A 21,551-nucleotide genomic window follows, 5' to 3' on the forward strand; every position below is an offset into this window, starting at 1 on the left:
AGAAGTCTTGTTAAAACTAGTTGTCCACTGCTCACTGTTGTAACCCTAGCTTCTCAGAGGCTTAGATCTGAGGATCAAGATTTGAAGTCAGCTCAGGCAAAAAAGTCGAGACACTCTTATCTCCAATTAACCAGCAAAAAAGCCAGATTGGAGGCGTGGCTCAAGTGGTTGAAGTGCCAGTCATGAGCAGAAAGGCTAAAAGTGGGAGGTTCTGAGTTGGAGTCCTAGAATCTGTGTGTGTGTGTGTGTGTGTGTGTGTGTGTGTGTGTGTTCATGTGCGCATACACACACAAACACACAAAGGCTGTCCTAGACTCATATGCAGTGATACACTCCATAACACTCTATAGAGTTCCAGGTAGCCTGAACTACTTAATGAGATTCTGTCTCAGAAAACTAAAACAGAACATGTTTAAGGTTTCCTACCCACTGGAGAAAGAATCCTGGGGTTTCCAGCAACCGTTATGCCCTACTGACACCTGCTGCCCCTTGAAGGTTAACCAGGCTTTATTTTGTACCTAAAAAATCAGAAAAGCATTGTCAAAGCAAATAGAAATGGCCAGGGCTGAGGGATATCTGAAGCTACAACAAAAGCTTGGGAGCTGGGGGTCAGCTATAGAAAGCTGAGCTATGGTCTTAATTCTGTCTTTTTAAGTACAGGATTGGAGTTGATCCTGTATTATTGATTAAGTGAGAGACCCCAGGAGGGGCAGAGAGTTGGGACTGAACTCGGGCTTAGAGATAAAAGTAGTAAAGTCCCCTTCCTTTACTTGTGCTGAGCAGTCACAGGTTTCTTAGACTCAGTCTCTTCTGCTCTAGGTGTGATATGTTTGGGGATTGAGTACTTACTCATTTGATTAGGTGAGAGGAAGAGGGAGAAAGCACAAGGCAGCCAGAGAGGGCTGAAGTGTGTAGGCCATAGGGAGCCAGTGAAGATGTTTGAGCAAGGAAGAAGCCTTACAAAAGTGTGTTAGGAAGATGGCCCTAGGGCTGGGGCAGGTGCCGGCAGGACAGGTTGGGGAGTGGAGTGGTGAGAGTGGAAGCTCAAGCTATTGCAGTAATTCAGGGGAGAGGTGATGAGGTGAGTGCTGGGGGCCGGGTGGGGGCTGTGGGAGTGGAAAGGAGAGGAGGAGTCAATAGAATTGACAAGATCTGGGATTAATCAGATGGTAAACTAAGGGGTAGGGAGGGCTGCTTGGTTATGAGATGGTAGCAGAGATGGGAAGGCAGAGATAAAAAATAAGGTCCTATGGTAACTGTTTACATTAATTCATTTGTCTTGCAACAGTTCAGTAAACAAGAAGGTGTGTGTGTGCAAGTATGCATGTATGTGTGTGTGCATGTGTGTGCACACACTGGTACTGGGGTTTGAACTGGGCTTAGGCACTGTCCCTTAGCTTTTTTTTTTTTCCTGTTGTTGTTGTTGGTTGTGGGGCCTGAACTCTGGGCCTGGGTGCTGTTCCCCAGCTCTTCAGCTCAAGGTTAGTACTCTACCACTTGAGCCATAGCACCACTTCTGGCTTTTTCTATTTATGTGGTGCTGAGGAATTGAACCCAGGGCCTCATGCATGTAAACACTCTACCACTGAGCCACCTTCCCAGCCCCTCCCTTAGCTTTTTAGTTCAAGGTTAGAGCTCTACCATTTGAGCCACAACTCCACTCTGGTTTTTTGGTGGTTAAATGGAGATAAAAGTCTCACAGATGGGGCTGGGAAGGTGGCTCAGTGGTAGAGCCCTTGCCTTGCATGCCTGAGGCCCTGGGTTCAATTCCTCAGCACCACATAAGCAAAAAGAAAAAAGCGGTAAGTGGCGCTGTTGCTCAAGTGGTATAGCGCTAGCCTTGAGCTGAAGAGCTGAGGGACAGCGCCCAGGCCCAGATTTCAGGCCCCACGACCCGACACACACACAAAAAAAGAGTCTCACAGATTTGTTGACTTGGCCTGGCTTTGGCCCTCAGTCCTTAGATCTCAGCCTCCTGAATAACTACAACTACAGGCATGAACCTGTGCCCAGCCAGGAAGGTATTATTCTCTTAATTTTGCGGATGAGAAAGCTAGGGTTCAGAGAAGGAAGTCATTTAAGGAAAGTCACAGAGGTGGCTGAACAGCCTAGCAGAGGATATAGTCTTCATGTTATGACTGTGTGGCTTTTGGGAAAAACACCCTGGGCCCTGGGAACTTGGCACTTACAGAGAGGACCAGTTGAGGAAGCACTCAGGGTAAGTTTAGGGCCTAGAGATTGAACAGGTGGAAAGGGAAGCCCTTGGGAGAGTGGAGAAGGGCCAAGGCTGGTGAAATGATGTCTTTCCTCTGCTGGAAAGAGACTGTATAACCTGCTTGTATTCGCAGGCTAACTGAGCACTTGTTTTTGAACCAGTTGGAGAACGGTGGAGGATATAAATTGGGAACCCAAAGAGAACTACTATTATCCTCTTCCAATTCTCCTGCATTTTGCGTGCATTGTGCATTGTACCATCACATGCCCTCTGGATTTTCATCTTGTAGATAGGAAGATGGCGTAACTAGACTAATTGGAATTGTTTCCATTTTTCTTCCTGCTCTAGAACTGAGACACTAGGGTCTTTGGTAGGTTCCATAGCTGGAGAAAGGCCTTTCTTCCCCCTTTCCTTGTGTGCTTACTTGTGACTAGCTGTGTGGGAGCCTTGGGCCTTCAGATAAGGGACTTGTCCAGCTCTCTTTGATCTCAGGAATCTGTTATAAGCTGAACCCCCTTGTGCTCTAGACCCTGACCCTAAGTGGGGAACACCTACATTCTTTCTAGAAGCAAGAGTTATTCCTGCAGAGAACTCATTGGAGATCATCTGTCCAACTCCCCATATCACAGATCAAGAAACCTGGGGCCCAGAAAAGGGTCAAGCCTGATGTGTTAAGTTGCATTAAAAGGCTTCCAGAGCTCAAACCTGACATCCAGGCCCTTGAGGTGTCTAGTCTGGGCTTGTAATTCCCCTGCTTCTCAAACGGGGATAAGACTTCAGATGGGATAGGCTGCTGGGGAGAGATAGGGAGCTGACTTTAAGTGTCCTTTATCAGACCTTATCTTAATGGTCCTTAACTCCACTTAAGATTGGTAAAGAGCTATGGAAGTGGGCAGGAACATGGTTTTGCATTCAGTTTGAGCTGGGCTCAAATCCTGACCCTGACTTTACTAGCCTTGGGCAAGTCACTGGGGCTCTTAGTGAGACTTGTGTCTCCTTCAGCTTTTGGGAAATGCCAGTTGTCATTGTCTTCGTTTTGTAAGTGGAAAGACCCTGTCCTTACCCCCACACCCAGAGCAGGCAGAGATGGAGGCTGCCTGTAATACAATACTTTGAGTTTTCATTTGGTTACACGATCTTATTGAGCACCCCCTGGCATTCTGTTGAGGTTGGTAGCAGTTCCATTTTACAGTTGAGGAGACTGAGGCCCAGACAGGCTGATTCATTTATCCAAGGCTTGGCCTCAGATCTCTAAATTTCCTGACCTTTCCTCTCCTAACTTCATGGTGGCTGCCTCTCTGGCATCCATAAAATAGGATAATCATGCCTTGAAGGAACAAAAGAAAGGGTTTGGAGATTCAGAATTGTGTTGTGGCCGAAAGGGATTATTATGTCATTGTTGGGAGCAAATGCTGACCTGGAAACTCATTATGACATTTATTAATATTATTGTAGCTAATTCCTCCCTGCATTACTGCCCGTCCCCCAGGGTTCCCTGTGGGATGGGATCCTCTCCTCCCTGGTCTGGGCACTCCCTGCCCCCCACTATTTACCTTAGAACCTGCCTGGCTTGTTAGTGCTACCCTGGCTAGGGCGGGGCTGGACACTGCAAAGAGGGAGGGGGGTTTCCTTTCTGTGGAGGTGGGGGTGCAGAGATTCTCCTTCTTGGGGTGGGGAGAGGACCCAGGCCATGAGTCCCCTTTACCTATTATTCAGACTTGGGACTACTATAGTATTTGGTGAGAAACTCAAGTTCAAATGCCTGGCCCACCCACTTCCTAGTTAGATGACCTTGAGTAAGTCAGTCACTTTCCCTTGAGCCTCCCGGTGTTTTTTTGTAAAAAAGGAAACTTCACCTCCTGCCTGGTAGTAGAAGGGAAAGTGTTTGAGGAAGGTACCTACACCTGGAAGTTTGTTCTGCTCATTTCCTTTGTGTTGTCAGCGTGGGAATAATATCCACAGACTCTTGGTTCTGCCTCTGCTTCTAGACTTCTATACATGGCCAAAGGAACCTCTGGCCCTCTCTGAGCTTTCATTTGTCCAGGAAACCCTGACCCCCTCTGGGCCTTCATTTGTCCACTTATATAGGGAGAGGTTGAGACTAAGGGCCTTTGAGCATCCAGAATCCTGGCCAGCCAGCTGGCCTGGGGCAGAAAAGACCAGAGCAGGAGGTGAGGTGAGGGCCAGGTCTGCCCAGAGGGTTTCAGCTTCTGAGCAAGGCCACCTGGACAGCTGTGCCCTCCCCCCCTCATTCCTCTCCCCTGAGTCAGGCCTGCCTGCTTGTGGGTGTGCCACCCCGCCCCTTGCTCTGGAATGGGGCAGGTTGAGGCCTCACCCCATGGAGGAGGTTGCCAAGACAGTGTGTACGCATGCTCTATGCTTGTGGCTTTGGGGGGAGGGAGGGAGACAGGGATTCCCTCCCTGATGTTTCCCTGTCCCCAGGCTCAGGAAAGCCCCTGGGTAGTGGGTGTACCTGCAGCCATTTGACAGGCTTTGTTTCACTCTGTGTTGGTTAGGCTAGTGAGTGAGGATGGTGTGAGGGGTGCTTTGCAGGGATGGTTTTGAGGGTGTCCACCTGTGGTGGCCCAAGTGGGACATTCTGGGGGTTCATGCCTCTCTACTTGCCCATGGGCCATATCTGAATTTAGAGTTTTCCTGTGTACTTTCCCGCCATGCCCTGTGTGACAGGGGCAAGCCTGGGAGACAGGATGACTTCTTTACTCCTGGAAGCCGCTTTTCAGGCTGGAAGGGGGTGGAGGCCTCAGCCCCAGGCTGTACCTCTGGGCTGTGGAAGCAGAACACCCTGAAACAGGGACTCTCAGTATAGCCTTGGGCAAGGACGTTCTACTTTCTGGACCTCAAGTTTCTTTGTGGGGTGTGTCCCCTCCACCTAAGACTTGGGTAGTGAGCCCTTTCCCAAGGTAAGCCACTGACCTGTATCCCTGTGCCTGGGGTGGCTCTGGCTAGGCTGGGTTGGGGAGGAGGAGGAGAGGGGTGTTGCTGGGGCAACCAGATGTTATCAAGTATGAGAGCCTTGAATCTATCTGGGGAATTTGCAGCTGTGGCCTTGAGTGCCTGGGACCTAGATGGTCTGATGTTACCTCACCCCCAATTTAGCAGGAGTCCTTTTGTTATTAGTCCCTTAGCTTTTTGTTTCCCTCTTTAGGAGGAAGCCCAGGGTGACTGTTCTGGGCTGTGAAAGGCTTTGGTTTGGGAGCTAGCAGGAGCTTGGGAAGTCTTCTGGCCCCAAGTCACTTAAGAGTTGTGTACCTGTTTTGATGGGCTGCTGTAAGATCTGTGGCGGCTTGGAAAGCTTTCCCTCCACCAGTGCCTGGCATGGTGCCTCACATGGATTAATCACCCTGCAAGTGCCATCATCTGATGCTCATTTCTTTTGGAATGGGTCTGATAGGATAAAGGGGTCTGGCCTAAGGGGGAGGGTGGGGTCAGCCTGTGGTACAGAAACCTCCATTTTCTAAGGGTAATAGAGTTCCTGGACCCCCTTTTCTTTTTTCTTTTTTGGACCCCCTTTTCTTTTTTCTTTTTTTTGGTGGGTCGCGGGGCTTGAACTCTGGGCCTGGGCGCTGTCCCTCAGCTCTTCAGCTCAAGGTGAGCGATCTACCACTTAAGCTACAGCTTGGCTTCTGGTTTTCTAGTAGTTTATTGGAGATAAGAGTCTCATAGACTTTCCTGCCCGGGCTGGCTTTGAACCGGTATCCTCAGATCTCAGCCTCCTGAGTAGCTAGGATTATAGGTGTGAGCCACTGGCACCCAGCCTGGACCCCCTTTTCATTCAGCAGGTATGTCTGGTTTGTAGCTGGCACAGAGAACAGAGTGTGGCTTTTGGTTCATGTGGTTCTGAGTGAAAAGTGTTCTTATTCTACAGTGGATGCCAAGCAAGCTGTCTTTATAATGTTTGTTTCTGTTGGCCTCCATTTTCCACATCTGTCAAATGGGAATAAAAATACCTGCTTCTTAAGATTGTTGTTTATATTTCAGTGATGCTGTGTACATCCAGCTCTACAAATACTGGTTCTCCAGGATGTGAAGTTCTTGCCCAGAGTTTTGAGTGGTCTCTGAGAGTCCAGAACTAGGTGCATAGTACTTGAAGAAGAGCTACAGGGGAGATACTGTGAATTCTTAGATTTTCAGGGATGGGAGATGGGGCGGGGCTGGGGTAGGGAGTGTCCTCAGGCGACTTTGGGGTACAGCACATCATAGAAGTCCTTCTTGCTAGGTAGACTTAACGATATCTACACATCTGAAGTCTTCATTGACTGACTGATCTTCAGGGGCAAGGCCTAGGGGTCCCCCTGACCTGGCTACTGCTCTCTGAGCTCACTTAATCTCATCTTTCCTGAATTGCCTCCTGTGCTTACTCTATTCCAGCCTTACTAGCCTCCTCTGTTTCAGGGAAGCCACCATCCCACTTCACGGCCTTGCCACTTGCTCATGTCTGTCTAGAAGGCTTTGTTGTACCTGCCCTGGCTGGATCCTCACTCAGGGCTCCCTTCCAGTGTGCTTTTCCTAGAGCAGTACCTTCCAGTCGGAGCTCTTCAGTCTTTACCACCTAAACTCATATTAGTGTGTTTCACTCATATATTCATCAAGTATTTATTGGCTTCATAGTGTATGCCAGGCTCTGGTTTAGACTCTGGGGATACTGGTGAGCAAGATAAAGCTCCCCTCCTTTAGCTGAGTAAAAGGGAAATTCCTGCCCTTCCTTTTTTTGTTGTTGTTGTTGGTCATGGGGCTTGAACTCTGGTCCTGGGCACTGTCCCTCAGCTCTTCAGCTCAGGGCTAGCACTCTACCACTAGAGCCACTGCACCACTTCCGGTTTTCTGAGTAGTTTATTGGAGATGAGTCTCGTGGACTCTCCTGCCAGGGCTGGTTTTGAACTTTGATCCTCAGATCTCAGCCTCCTGAGTAGCTAGGATTACAGGCGTGAGCCACTGGCACCCGGCTTGGCTTGGCCTTCCTTTTATACAAGGTCAGGATTTGTGTGTGATGGAGCTGGGTTGGAAGCTCAGTCTGACTTATATATATATATGGCTCTTGTCAACCCCTAGCCTCTTGACTTTTACTGACTTCGTGAACGTTTTTTTCCTTTGCTAGTTCTGAACTCCCTGCTCTGCTTAGTAATCAGTATGTCACACAATGGAGCCAATTGGAGGAATCCTAGGCTAGGGGAGCAGATCTGCCCAGGCTGGCTTTAAACTGTGATCCTCAGATCTCAGCCTTCTGAGTAGCTAGGATCACAGGCGTGAGCCACCAGCTATGCTGAAATTATCTTGTTCCTGTTCTGTCACCTTTAGGTGTTCTCTGCTGATCACAGGATCTTTTTGATTCTGTGATGTCACACTGCTCAAATGGGTAACTGTGGCAGGTGAGGGGCTGAACTCATATGCTGAATTGCTACCACCACTGAGCGTGATTCTGAAGTGGGCATCTCCCAGGAAGCCCTAGGCTCCTGTCTGGCTGCTCCCAGAACAGAGCTCTTTCCCCTGGGAATCATCAGGAGGGCTGGGGGGGTGGGGTGGGCACTATGCCAAGTCTGATCTTGTGACCCCTCCGTCTCCCATCTGACAGCTGAGACTCCCCCTCCCTTAGCTCTGGCTTCTGTATGTTTAGATAAGGACTTGGGAGCAGAATTCGTGATCCGTAGTTATAGTTGGAATCCTGTGTCTTCCCCATTCCTGCCCCTCCCCTCAAGCAGAGTACCCACAGTCTGTGAGCCTTAGTGTCCCTGGAATCTATCTATCCTGCAAGGGAGGTGGGGTTGGCTAATGGGCGGGATTAGAGGCAAAGGTAGGAGGAGGACCTGGAGCAGCCCCTCCCCCTCTGCCAGGAACCACACAGCCACTGGAGGGCAGGCGGGCTTGTATTGCAACCCTGCATCTCTTCACCATAGCTGGGCTATGGTGAAGGTACTGCCCAGTGCTCTGGGGAGATTACGGTAGGGGACAGTACGCCTGCAGTCATGGTGGTGTTCCTGGGCCGCCATCTCCCGGCACTTCTTGGGATCTTTAAGAAGAAGGGTGAGTGGGTGTGGCTGTGGAGGGTGGAGAAGGGACCCTGAATGCTCCCTTTGCCTGATCCTTAGGTAGAATAGGGGAAGAATAGGCTGGGAAGAGTACCTGGGCGAGGGTGGGGTGGGGATTGGTAACTAGGCCAGGCCAGCCCACAGTCTCCAGTGTGCAGGGGTGTCTTTGTCCAGCTGCTTCGTTGCTGCCTTTGTCTGGGCGCTGCTTGTGCTGGGGAGGATGGACACTGATGTTTCTGACCTTGAAGCCTCCTTTAGGGCCAGGCTGTTTCCCTACAGGGTTACTCACACGTTACTGTTACTATTACTGGGTGATATTCAGAGACAGAAAGAAGCCATCCCTGTGGAAAGGGAGCAATGAGGAAACTAGTGCCTCTGGAAATTGAAGAGCTATGAGTTTCCATCAGTGAAATGATATTTGAGTGGGTGGAGGAATTTTGGAAGGAGAGACATGTGCCCTTCTTTCTCCTAGGAGACTGGCTTTCAGGCCTGGATTCCAACAGAAGGGACTATAGATTCTTGGATTTTAAGAGGTCCAGGGGACCCCAGTCTGAAAGTGATCCAGTGGTTTCCCCTGGAAACACAGTTTAGTCCTGGCTCTGACTCCCTTTTGCTGGGTAACCTTAGGCAAGGCCTTTCCCATTTGAATCTGATTTTCCACTTGTAAAGTCAAGGGATTGGGGGAGCTGATCTTAGAGATTGCCTGGGGTGCCTTCCAGCTGTGACCTGGCAGGATCTCTGGCTGCTGAAGAGTGGGCGGAGGAAGAGGGAAAGTGTCCGAACTGGAGACCCAGTTTTTGGGGTGTGGCAGCTTGTTTCGTTCCAGTCCCTCTACAAGGTGCTGCCAAGGTCACATGACCCTCCCAGCGCTTTTGCTTATGTTGTGGGTTTCATTTAAAGGGGGAGCTGGGGCTCCAAAGTGCTGATACAGCCCCTCCAGGATTAGATGACCAGCCCCTCGGTGGGCGGAGCCTGTAACAGGATCCTGTGTAATGGATCCCTGGTTTCTCTGCGCCAGGGGCCAGGGCCTCCAGGAGAGGGCATAGCTGGGGCTCTTCCCAGAGGCTGAGTTACCCTGGCTGTGGTTGGAGGGGCCTGGGTTCCTCTCCCTTGCCCATCCTTCCACAAAGGGGCTAGCCCTATGGGTGAGTATGGAGCTCAAGAGGTAATATCTCTGGCCTGTCCTTCCCTAGGGTTTTCTAGGGGTCTGGTTAGGACCCCTGCCAACGACTACTTTTTCCTGGTTTCCCATGGTATCTTCTCCCTGAACCTGGGCAAAGTGTTGTGTGGAAAGGGAGGTTTGGAATCTGGAGACAAGAAATACATTTGCTATGGGCTATGTGTATATGAGGGATATCTCTCATGGGACCCCAAGTGATGTGTAGCTAGATACACAATTGTGTGTATAGGCAGAATGGGGACCATAAGTGTTGTGTGGATATGTGGAGGCTGGGTGGGGTACATATATGAGTTGTTTGTATGTATGTGTTTTGGAAGTCTGTGACTGTTATGTGAATAGACAGTGGATCTGTGTGCCCATGGTGTCTTTTTTTTTTGGATCCGGTCGTGGGGCCTGAACTGTGGGCCTGGGCGCTATCCCTCAGCTCTTCAGCTCAAGGCTAGTGCTCTACCACTTGAGCCACAGCGCCACTTCTGGCTTTTTTTCTTTTTGCTTATGTGGTGCTGAGGAATTGAACCCAGGGCCTCATGCATGCAAGGCAAGTGCTCTACCACGGAGCCACCTCCCCAGCCTGTGTCTTTTTTTAATAGTTTTTTTTTTTGGCCAGTCATGGGGCTTGAACTCTGGGCCTGGGTGCTGTCCTTCAGCTCTTCAGCTCAAGGCTAGTGCTCTATCACTTGAGCCACAGTGTCACTTCTGGCTTTTTTTCTGCTTATGTGGTGCTGAGGAATCGAACTCAGGGCCTCATGCATGCAAGGCAAGCGCTCTACCACTGAGCCACCTTCCTAGCGCCCCCATGGTGTTTTATGTGGGCCCTCTGTGAATCGTCAGATTGGGTATAGCTTTGTGTTTATGCACGGGGGCTGTGGATATTGTGTGCATATACCCCAGAATTGTGGGTTGTGTGTCTAGGTTGGGGTGAGTGGGCAATGCATGTGTGTGCAGGGACAGTGCAGTCTGATGACTGGGTGCCTTTGTTTTGGTGCCAATGCATCTCCAGGGTCCACTCTATCATCTCTTCTTCCATCTCACTAGGTTCTGCCAAAGCTGAGAGTGACAAACATCAGAGTGCTGGGCCCGGCCAGGGGCCAGGGTCTGGAGTGGATGAGCACCAGGACAATGTTTTCTTCCCCAGTGGACGGGCACCTCACCTGGAAGAGCTGCACACACAGGCCCAGGAAGGGCTCCGCTCCCTACAGCACCAAGGTAACACTCCCCTTCACCCCCAGTGCTGTTCTTACCTTCTGAGGTCAAAGGCCTAGGCCAACATACCCTCCTGGTATCTTCCAGAAAAGCAGAAACTGAACAAGGGTGCCTGGGACCATGGAGACACCCAGAGCATCCAGGTGAGCCCTGCTTGCCCAGCCTCCTTTCTGTTCCCCTCTCCTTCCTTCCTTGGCCTCTGGCCAGCATGGCTTTAGACCCTTCTGGTCTGCTTCCTTCCTGCATCTCAAAGAGCTAGACTAAATGACCCCAGAAGGTTATTAGTCTAGGCTTGCTGTGGCTGATGTCTGCTCAGTGCCAGGTGATGCTAGAGGATTCTTGAGTGGAACATTTCGGAGGGACTCTTGGGGTGGCCCACCCAGGTCAGGCCTTGACTCCTTCTCCTTCCCCTGACAGTCTTCCCGGACGGGGCCGGATGACGACACCATCTCCTTTTGTAGTCAGACCACATCCTACACAGCAGAGAGCTCCACAGCAGAGGATGCTCTCTCCATCCGCTCAGAGATGATCCAACGCAAAGGTGCCTGCAAACCATGGGGGGAAAGGTGGTAGGCACTATAATGTCCCAGCACATGCAGCTTTTCTTCTTCCTCCTAATCCAGTGTTTGCCCACGTTCTGGGAGAGTAGTGCTTTGTAGAACATGCCCTGAGTCCTTTTGCTCTAACGGGTTTTCTCTCTCCTGGGCTGGCCCTCAGGCTCTACCTTCAGACCCCATGACTCATTTCCCAAATCATCCGGAAAGTCAGGGCGGCGCCGGCGGGAACGGCGGAGTACAGTCCTGGGGCTGCCACAGCACGTGCATAAGGAACTTGGTGAGCCTTGGCTAGGTACATGGAGGTGGTAGATGGGGAGCCCCAGCCAGTCCTTCTCTGCTCATCGCCTTCTCCTTGTCAATCCTAGGCCTGAGGATTGAGCGTGAGACACCAAGTACTCCTCAGCCTTCTGGTCCACGAGATGCTGTCCGAATCCCCACAGTGGATGGTCGTGCAGCTAGTCTGGCCTTAGGGGCAGGAGCTCGAGTGTCCCTGCAGGAACTAGAGGCAGAGGCAGAAACAGAGGCTGGCACTGATACTGAGGCGATGCTGCAGCGTCACATTGACCGTGTCTACCGGGATGATACCCTCATTGGCCGCTCCACAGGGGCCCGGCCCCCACCGTTGATCCGGCCCATGTCCCTAGCAGTGCCTGGACTGACAGGAGGGGCGGGGCCTCCAGAGCCCCTGAGTCCGGCCATGTCTATCTCACCCCAGGCTACCTACTTGTCCAAGCTGATCCCACATGCTGTGCTGCCACCCACAGTGGACGTGGTGGCCCTGGGCCGCTGCAGGCTGCGCACACTGAGCCGCTGCAGTTTACACTCTGCAAGTCCAGCCTCAGTCCGCTCCATGGGCCGCTTCTCCTCGGCCTCGAGCCCACAGCCCCGCAGCCGTCATCCTTCCTCCTCCAGTGACACCTGGAGCCACTCTCAGTCCTCTGAGACCATTGTGTCGGATGGTTCTACCCTCTCCTCTAAGGGGGGCTCTGAGGGCCAGCCGGAGGGCTCCGTGGCTAGCACTCATGTGGCATCCCCTCCCCAAGGGGGCAGTGGGAGGGGCTCCCCCAGCGGGGGCAGCTCTGCCGAGGCCTCAGACACAGTCAGCATTCGGAGCAGCGGGCAGTCGTCCTGCAGGAGTGTGTCCCTCCGCAAGATGAAGCGGCCCCCGCCGCCCCCTCGCCGGACCTACTCTCTCCATCAGCGGGGTTCCATAGCTCCGGATGGGCCCTTAGGGTTGCCACCCAAACCTGAGAGGAGGCAGCAGCCACAGCTGCCCCGGCCGCCTACCACAGGGGGTTCCGAAGGGGTGGCCGCAGCACCCTGCCCACCTAACTCATCAGGCAGCTGGGTATCTGGCTTGTCTCCGGGCGGCTCCCGGCGCCCCCCACGGTCCCCAGAACGGACACTTTCACCTTCCAGTGGTTACTCGAGCCAAAGTGGTACCCCCACCTTCCCTCCCAAGGGTCTCGCAGGTGCTCCTGCTTCCCCAGGCAAGGCCCAGCCCCCTAAACCAGAGCGGGTCACATCCCTTCGATCTCCCGGGGCCTCCGTCTCCTCTTCCCTCACATCTCTCTGTTCCTCCTCCTCGGACCCTGCCCCCTCAGACCGCTCTGCCCCACACGTGTCAGCCTCCCTGAGCGACAGGTTTGTCATCCCGCCTCACCCTAAGGTGCCTGCCCCCTTTTCCCCACCTCCTTCTAAGTCCAAGAGCATGGACCAGGCTTCCTCGGCCCTGGTTCCCGGGACCTGCTCCACCACGGATGCCAGTCCTAAATCTTCTCCCATTCCCCAGACATCCCTGACTCTACCCCAGGAATCTCCTGTGGTCTCCAAAGATCGTTCACCCCCACCCTCCCCACCCCCATCTTATCACCCACCCCCACCACCTAGCAAGAAGCCCGAGGTGGCTGAGGAGGCCCCACCTGCTCCACAGACTGCTGAGGAGGTCCCCCCAGATCCTAGTTGGCCCCCACCCCCACCCCCTGCTCCGGAGGAGCAGGACCTGTCTATGGCCGACTTCCCCCCACCTGAAGAGGCCTTTTTCTCTGTGACCAGCCCTGAGTCTGCAGACTCCTCAGAGCCTGACAGCACCCTGGCTGCTTCCCCCTCCAATGTCATCGTTTCCCAGGGCCAGCCCCAGGGTACTGCAGACCCTCCTCCAGCCCCACCAGCTCCACCTGCTCCACCTCTAGCTAGTTCTGGCCCAGAGCTTCTTGCCAAGCTCCCTGTGAAGGAGCCAGTAGGTTGTGTCAAGAGTGGCGGGGCACCCAGGGAAGATGCGCCCCTGGTCACACCCTCCCTCCTGCAGATGGTGCGGCTGCGCTCTGTGGGTGCTCCCACAGGAGGTCCAACTCTAGCATTGGGGCCATCAGCTCCTCAGAAGCCGCTGCGAAGGGCCCTGTCTGGGCGAGCTAGTCCTGTGCCTCCGCCTTCCTCTGGGCTCCATGCTGCTGTCCAGCTCAAGGCCTCCAGCCTAGCTGCCAGCGAGGCCCTTGGAAGTGCCCAGGCCAATGGACCGCCCGAGGCTGTGCAGCGGTCTTCCCAGTCCCCTGCCTCCACAGCCAGCTTCATCTTCTCCAAGGGCACGAAGAAGCTGCAGCTTGAGCGGCCAGTGTCCCCTGAAGCCCAGGCGGACCTCCAGCGGAACCTGGTGGCTGAACTAAGGAGCATCTCCGAGCAGCGGCCACCCCAGGTCCAGAAGAAGGCTCCCCCACCTGTGGCTCGAAAGCCCTCTGGGGGAGTGCCCCCACCCTCTCCCAGCTTTCCTCAGGCTGAGTCCCTTACTGCACCTTCCACCAATGGGCTCCCTCATGCTGAGGACAGGACTAAGGGGGACCTGGCAGAGAATGGGGGTGTCATGCAGCTGGCTGGTACAGAGAAGATGAGCCCCCCAGGTTCAGGTACAGTGGGCAGTGTCTGAAGTTCTCTTGGGAATGTGCTTTTACGTCTGTCAAGACTTCTGGTTTGAGGATGCCTGGGGTTGGTGAACTGTCATTCTTGAGCTGTGGGGAAGCAGGGGAGGGTGTGCAGATGTCACTGTGTGTAATCCAGCCACATGACAGCATTCAGGTACAATGTCCAGCTCGATGCTGCTGACATGGTTCAGCATGGGGAAATAGGAAGGCTGGATGAACATGTTCCTTGGGCTTGGTGTCAGAAGCTGAGATGTTCCCTTGCTTGTGTCTCCTTTTTCCTCACAGACTGACGGAAAGAGCTGGTCTGAACCATTACGTTCACTGGCACTGCTGACCCATCCCAGGAATACAATCTCAGGGACCTGAGCAGCTCCAAGGACAGAAGGATATGGCAGACACAACCTAAGAGGGGATGCCTGCAGCCTTAACCTCCACAGCCTTCCATGTTTATGCAAGCCTGGTGTTGCCCGTCCTCCAAGTCACCCGCTCTCATGCCTTTTCCAGAAAAGGATTCCAGCAGCTGCTTGCTCATATTGAAGGAGGTAGCTGGTGGGAGAGGGTAGCTACGTTCCCTGCTGGCTCTGAGGTCACAGGTTGGGGTGTGTGTGGGGGAGCAAAAACACTTCACTTGTGTTTATTTTGTTTCATGTCCAAATCATGCACATACTGTAGTCCAGAATCAAAGCACTTTTGCAAAGTGGCTGCATGTCCATCCTCCAGGGCTCGTGAAACCACATTCCAAGGGTCTGTTTACATGGTGGCAGCACCAGTCACCGGTATCCAGCCAAAAGCTGGGACCAATCTGCCCTTTCTTTCCCAATCCAGTTGCTTCTTTCCTTAGTTCTTGGAGGTGGGCAAGTCACCCACTCCCTCAGGCTTCCCCCACAGGACAGGGCAGGAGTGGGGCTGTGGAATTCCAAAGCACAAAAGGTGCAGTGGGGCCTAGCCTTCCTGTGCCTCAACTTAACCACCAAGCACCCTCCTGCCTTCTAGTTCTGCCAGGTGCTCCATGTAATGGGCAAGAAGTAGGAGATTACCAGGGTCCAAGTAAGTGGGGGAGGACCAGAGGGAAGGTCCCAAAAGGCACTGTCTTCAGAAAAGTGATACTACGTATCTGCTCCTTTCATTGAATTGAGCTTGGCAGAGAGTACAGTACTAAGGGGATAGAAGTGGGGAGGGGTCTGGCAGGAAGAGGGCTTATTAGGGCACTGGCCCCAGATCTGCTAGACCCTTGGACTTCTGACCTTCTCCTTTGCTCTCTGGTGCATGTCCTTTGTGTAGCTGCCTTTTGCATTGGGTGGTTCCCCTGGAGGGGGGCTGACATAGACAGTGCAAGGTTGGGAAACCAAAGGTGCATTTACTCCAGATTCTTTGCTGCTCAGTGAGGGGTATCTAGTGCTTCTAGGGAGCATATGGGGTAGGGTGGCTGTCCCTAGTCCAAACCGGGTCTGAATTCGTTATCTGATTCTTTCACTATTGGCTGGCTCTCTATCACTGGGAGCCACATCTCCAGTCCCTCCCCCTGGGAATTTTAATGTCTTCTGTTTTCAGCCTATCTAGGAAAGCTGGATTCCCCACCCTCTATGGCTGAACAGAACTGGTCCTACAGCCACCATCCAGTGTGGCAGGCACCATGTGTCACTTCCTGATTCTCTTTCACCAGAACCTTGTTAGGCTTCTCTACCACAAAGAAGAGTGTCAGTTACCCCTGCCATCAACACAGTAACAAGATTTGGGGACAGACAGGGTGCTAGCCCGTGGCTATAATCCTACCACTTGGGAAGCTGAGGCAGGAGGATCTTGAGCTCCAGACCTGGGGACACTTGAGAGTGAGAGCCCAGGTTCCCTCTGTCCTGTCTAGGGCTTCTTCAGTTGATGACTGTTTCTGTAGCTTCCAACCAATGGAGAGTGAGCTGCTGCTGGGTATATTCTGCTGTCCAGTGAGTTGGGGGACAGTCTATAAGCACTCTGCTGCTCCAGGACCTGTCAACCTCCTCCCTTGCCCCCCACCCCCCAAGACCTAGGAGCTGCTGGGGGTAGAAGGCAGCCCTGACATTTGTCTTTCCTCCAATGTTATTGGAGCTTTTACCTGTGCTTGTTTCCCCATGGTTGGGCCAGAGTACAAAAGAGATGCCTGAATCTGGAAGAGGCAATCCTTTGTCCTCAGGCTAAAATGAGGTTGACTTAGTGCAAGTGGAAACCAAAAGCCTGATTTTTAATTTGCGCAAAAATGTTAGAAGAGATAAGTACATATATATATATATATATACATATATATTTCTTTAAATTTCTGAGTCTTTGATATGTCTGTATAACAATCCATTCTCCTTGCCCTGAAGCTTGAGTGAGACACATGAAAAAGCTGTTTCATTTAAAGGTATTAATTAATTAAATGATTGAAACTTGGCTGTGACTGATGCTTTTTCCTTCCATGCTAAATGGGTCATACATGGCTAGTAAATAGTAAATTGTAAAAGGTTGAAGGAAGTACATGTCACACAATAGTGTGAAAATCTAGTCACCAATTTCATGACAGCAAACAGATTTGGTGCTGTAGCAGCTGGCTGACCTAATTTTTTGTTTTTTTTTTGGTTGTTTGTGGGCTTGAACTCAGTCTGGGCGCTGTCCCTCAGCTCTTCAGCTCAAGGAGAGTGCTCTACCACTTGAGCCACAGCATCACTTCCAGTTTTCTGGGTGATTTATTAAATAGAGTCTCACAGACTTTCCTGCCTGGGGTGGCTTTGAACTGCAATCCCTCAGATCTCAGCTTTTTAGTAGCTAGGATTACAGGCATGAGCCACTGGCCCCCAGCTTGACCTACATTTTAAAGGGAAATTGTTCTGCCTGCTGTAAGTATTGGACCCACCATGAAACTCTTCTACTTAATACTGCGCCAAGGGGAAAGTTAGGCTCATCCATCTTACCGCCTCATTCATCCTGCTAGAGACTAAAAGTTCAAGATACAAGTCCAACACCAAGCTGGGTAAATGGGAGGGGTCTTTTTTTTGTTAGTCATGGGGCTTGAACTCAGGGCCTCAGGGCTTGGGCACCATCTCTGAATCCTTTTGCTCAAGGCTAGCTAGCACTCTGCTATGAGCCAGTGTTCCACTTCTAGTTTTCTGGTGGTTAATTAGAGGTAAGAGTCTCACAGACTGCTGCCTGGGCTGGCTTTAAACTGTGATCCTCAGATCTCAGCCTCCTGAGTAGCTAGGATTACAGATATGAGCCACCAGTGGTTGGTCATACCAGGTCTTTTATACTTAGAAGTCTCCAAACTGGTCCAGCCAACACATTTTATTTGACAGTGATTTGATTGAGATACTTTGTGGAGAAGTACCCCACCCTCTCTGAAGAAAGAACCACTTAGTGCCAATCCATTCCATCCTAAGTACACACAGCTGGTTCAGGGAGTTCCCACCCTAGCTTTAGATCAAGGGAAATTCCAGGAGCCCTGAGGCTGGCCCTGCTCCCCCAGACCAGTGCCAAGCCTCCTGGAAGACAGGCTTTGAGAAAGCTGCCAACCTTTGGTAGCTTAGTAGACCACTAGGGTCTTTATTTTCCCTTCTCTTTCCTTTGCAAATCCCACAATTTCCTGTTGGGGAGAAGCTGTAATTAGCCCAGTGCAGGCACCAGATCCCAGCTAGAGGCACTGTTGCTGGGTAATTCCAAGAAAACCTGGGAACCACAGTGTTTTTCCAATTACAAAGGCTTGTGGCATAAACTTCTATGAGTTACATTGAAGCCAGACTTGTCAGCTGTCAGTGGAAGCAGATTGAGTCACATTCTCTGCTGCTGCTGCTCAGCCCTCCTTACCTCCTGGGGGGCGGGGGGAGTGGTGTTGGTGTCACACTGCAGCCAGACAGGGTATTCCAACTGTGGTGAGGGAGGGCTATTTCTTATGGAGTTGTGCACTGAATAAAAGTTTCAGATCTGCTGTTTCAGTATCCTGAATTTTTCCTTTTTTGGCAGTACTTGGGTTTGAACTTGGTGTCCAGCAATGGCATCTTGTACTCACTAGGGCAGGCAGTCATACCTTACTTGAGCCATGCCCCAGCTTTTGCTTCAGTACCCTGACAGCTGGGCAAATGGATGAGAGATGGATGGAACTGAGATAGCAGATGCTCTGGAAGTAGGAAAAAAAGAGATAGACCCTGGGATGGCTAGCTGATGTTCCCCCCCTTCAGAGATTTACAGGAGATGTGCCCCAGCTTGGTCATGAAGTTGATTTGCTTCCACTGTGCCACGTACTCCTCAGAAATTTTAAAGTCGACCTGGACAAGATAGACAAAAAGTTATGGTGTGGGATCATAAGGAAACATCTTTTCTGTTACTAGTAGTGTAATCTGGCTTAACTTTCCTGGGGCTTGAATTCAGGGCCTGGGCACTGTCTCTGAGCTTTTGCTCAAGGCAAGCACTCTACAACTTGCGCTACAGCGCCACTTCTGGTTCTTTCTGTGTATGTGGTACTGAGGAATCAAACCCAGCTAGGCAAGCACTCTACCACTAAGCCACATTCCCAGCCTAATGCTCTTTTTTTTTTGTCAGTCATGGAGTCTGAACGCTGGGCCTGGGTGCTGTCCCTCAGCTCTTCAGCTCAAGGCTAGTACCCTACCACTTGAGCCACAGCGCCACTTCCAGCCTTTTCTGCTTATGTGGTGCTGAGGGATTGAACCCAGGGCCTCATGCATGCAAGGCAAGCACTCTACCACTGAGCCAACTTCCCAGCTCATAATGCTCTTATTTTTGGATGAACATGTTTATTTGAAAGATTTAAGAAATTAATGATGACAAGCACAAAGGCCTCCAAACTAAGACATCTGTGTTTTTTTCAGTGCTAAGGATCAAACCAGGGTCTAGGTGTGCTGAGCAAGCCCCTTACCACTGTGCCTCACTTCCAGCTTATCATAGCTTTCTAACAGTGAAGAACAACAACTTCGATTTCAATATCTACTAAGGTTAAGAATATTAAGTTACGATAAATAAGACTACAATGTGACCCCCGCCCCCAACAGTGATGGTGGGGCAAAGTTTTCAAGCATAAAGTAAAATTTAAAAAGCAGAACAGTATAAATCAGACTGTAAGTATACCTCTGCACATAAAAAAGTAGAAGGAAAACATTAACGGTATTTCTTTAGCATCTCTGTGGCAGGACTAGGGATATTTCTTTTCTTCATTATTTGCTCTGTATTAATTTTGTGTGTGTGTGCACATATACACATACACATTGGTACCAGGGCTTGAACTTGCAGGCTTGCACTGTCAGTGCCCTATATTTTAGGTATTGTTTGTAATAAAAATTTTTAGCTAGTGAAAGTGATTCATAAAGCCTTAAGGAGAAAAAAAGAGTAGACAAAGCCATTTGCTTTGTGCAGTAAAGTGGATAAAGGGAAGATATCTAAATGCTTTCTGAAAACTCCGATTGAGGAAACAAAGGTTTAACTAGAGAAAGTCACACCTGAGTGTTAATTTTATGAAGAGTCAGTTTCTGCTGTTTTTACTCATGTACAAGTACTTAGTCCTGGGCCTGACAAACATGTTATGGACTTGGTGCTTGTTGAAAAATAGATCCTGGGAACACTGGGCCCTTGCACTGCTCTACCATAAAGCTATACCTCCAACCCTGGCTGTCACTTCAGATGATGTGTGCCCTTGGCAGATTTCCTGCCATGTAAAATGAGGACAATCATCTGCTTTTCTTACAATGTCTCAGACAGTCTGCCAGTGTTCAATAGAGTAGTTCTCAGACCCTCATGCCCTCACATTCAGGAATTTCAATGAAGAGGGCTCATATGCAGGAAGTTCCAATGGATTAAATGAACAGGCTGTGTGTGTGTGTGTTTGTGTGTACAGGAAAACCACAACATTTTACCTGCAACTTCTCAAAGACTTTCTTCTTGGGCTTGAGCTCCTCATCTGGCTGGCCCTTCTCATAACCCTTTACAAATACTCGCTCCCCAGGAGCAGAGCCTGCAGGCGGGTCCAGAGGTTCAACCTGACGGCTCCCCCCTTCTCTGGGAAAATAGAGGAAAAGGAAATGTGAAGCTATGGATGATTCCAACAGCTGTGGAGGCCAAAGCCATTTGGGCCTTAACAGAAATGCCAATGGGAATTACAAAATTTTCAGTGCCACATCCTAGGAGTTCCTCATTGCTTTACCACATCTCAGGATATCATAGGATTAGATTAACTAGGGCTACACCAAATTCCTATGTCTTGTCAGGAAAGATACTAAAATTTTGCCTTCTAGGAGAGGAAGTATGATATAGCCCAAAGCCCAAAGGCTTTACAGTCAATCACAACTGGATTTGAATCATGGCTCCACCTCTTACTATTCCTAGTTCAACAAAATTTTATTTTCTTTCTTTTTTATTGGGGGAGTGCTGGCACTAGGGCTTGAACTCAGGCCTTGGGTGCTATCCCTGAGCCAGTCTTACTTTCAGCTTTTTGGTGGCAAATTGAAGAATCTCATAAACTTTTCTGCCTGGGCTGGCTTTGAACCACAATTCTCAAATCTCAGCCTTTTGCATAGCTAAGATTATAGGTGTGAGCCATCAGCATCCAGCAACAAAACTATATTTAGGTAAAGTTTCATTCACACTACCCTTATAATAACGTCTTCATGCTTCATCTTTTGGCATCAATGGAGGAAGAGGAAGAGGCACATTTTCTCAGGGCTTCTACTTGGCACATGGAAGGATATCCTATAGGCTAATTCCCATCTTCTTGGCCTGCCCAGGTGCAAGTCATACCCCAAGCCCTCACTTACACAGAAGCACACAGCAGCATGCCTTGGGACTCTACTCCTCTCATCTTCTGGGGCTTCAGATTGCACAGTACCACCACCAGCCTGTCCTGCAGTTCCTCCTTGGGCACAAACTGCACCAGGCCGCTCACCACAGTCCGTGGCTCAGCTTCACCCACTTCAATTTTCTCCACATACAGGCTATCTGCATCTGGGTGCTATGAGCAGAAGATGTCAATGGGGAGACTACCATGGTGGAGTTGATAGAACTGGTGAGCTCTCTCCAGAAAGGAGTCCCCTGGAAAGCTCCCTAGAATTAACTGCTTCTGTCCCAGATAATGTCATTTTTGGAGTCTGAATTTGAGGAATGAACCTAATTACTTGCAGAAGAATCTCTTAAGAGATGAAGTGCTTGAGCGGTCAGTGGCTACCATAATGATCCATGTACTGCACAAGCAGGTCTCAGGTGACTGGAGTGTGGACCAATGTTGGCCTCAGCACCTGAGGCTACAGTGGTTGGGATGATTAGGTGTAAATAGTGAAAAGCAAAGCAATGCCAATGGAAAGAGGCCCAGGTCCCTGGCTAAAATTAGCTGGACTTTTTGTCTCCGGGAAAATGAAGTCCTTCTTTCTCCACTATTTCTTGGGGAACAAAGTTGACCATCTAAGATAAGGCCTGAAGCTAGTCCAAGCA

At 50.7% G+C, this 21,551-nt stretch overlaps 2 protein-coding genes across 4 annotated transcripts in view; one reads left to right on the plus strand and one right to left on the minus strand.

Moving 5' to 3' along the window:
* The window catches only part of Nhsl3 (NHS like 3), a 30,619-nt gene extending 14,099 nt beyond the window's left edge, over positions 1-16,520 (plus strand). For 2 of the 3 annotated variants that reach the window (XM_070008790.1, XM_070008792.1), the window contains exons 2-7: positions 10,475-10,645; positions 10,730-10,785; positions 11,060-11,183; positions 11,360-11,476; positions 11,565-14,099; positions 14,400-16,520. In XM_070008790.1, coding sequence (XP_069864891.1) covers positions 10,475-10,645; positions 10,730-10,785; positions 11,060-11,183; positions 11,360-11,476; positions 11,565-14,099; positions 14,400-14,404 — 3,008 coding nt within the window. In that variant the 3' untranslated portion in view covers positions 14,405-16,520. Of the gene's footprint in view, positions 1-8,108; positions 8,255-10,474; positions 10,646-10,729; positions 10,786-11,059; positions 11,184-11,359; positions 11,477-11,564; positions 14,100-14,399 lie in introns of those variants that run through there. The other variant, XM_070008793.1, reaches the window with a different exon arrangement.
* Positions 16,521-17,393: 873 nt separating this feature from the next.
* Positions 17,394-21,551, minus strand: part of Yars1 (tyrosyl-tRNA synthetase 1) — a 30,010-nt gene continuing 25,852 nt past the window's right edge. Inside the window, exons 11-13 of the mRNA XM_070008815.1 lie at positions 20,882-21,075; positions 19,985-20,126; positions 17,394-18,385 (exon numbers count right to left, since the gene is read on the minus strand). Coding sequence (XP_069864916.1) covers positions 18,275-18,385; positions 19,985-20,126; positions 20,882-21,075 — 447 coding nt within the window. The 3' untranslated portion in view covers positions 17,394-18,274. The remainder of the gene's footprint in view (positions 18,386-19,984; positions 20,127-20,881; positions 21,076-21,551) is intronic.

The sequence above is a fragment of the Dipodomys merriami genome, unplaced genomic scaffold (assembly GCF_024711535.1).
Source record: "Dipodomys merriami isolate MVZ:Mamm:240054 unplaced genomic scaffold, mDipMer1.0.p SCAF_71, whole genome shotgun sequence".
Classification (NCBI taxonomy): domain Eukaryota; kingdom Metazoa; phylum Chordata; class Mammalia; order Rodentia; family Heteromyidae; genus Dipodomys; species Dipodomys merriami.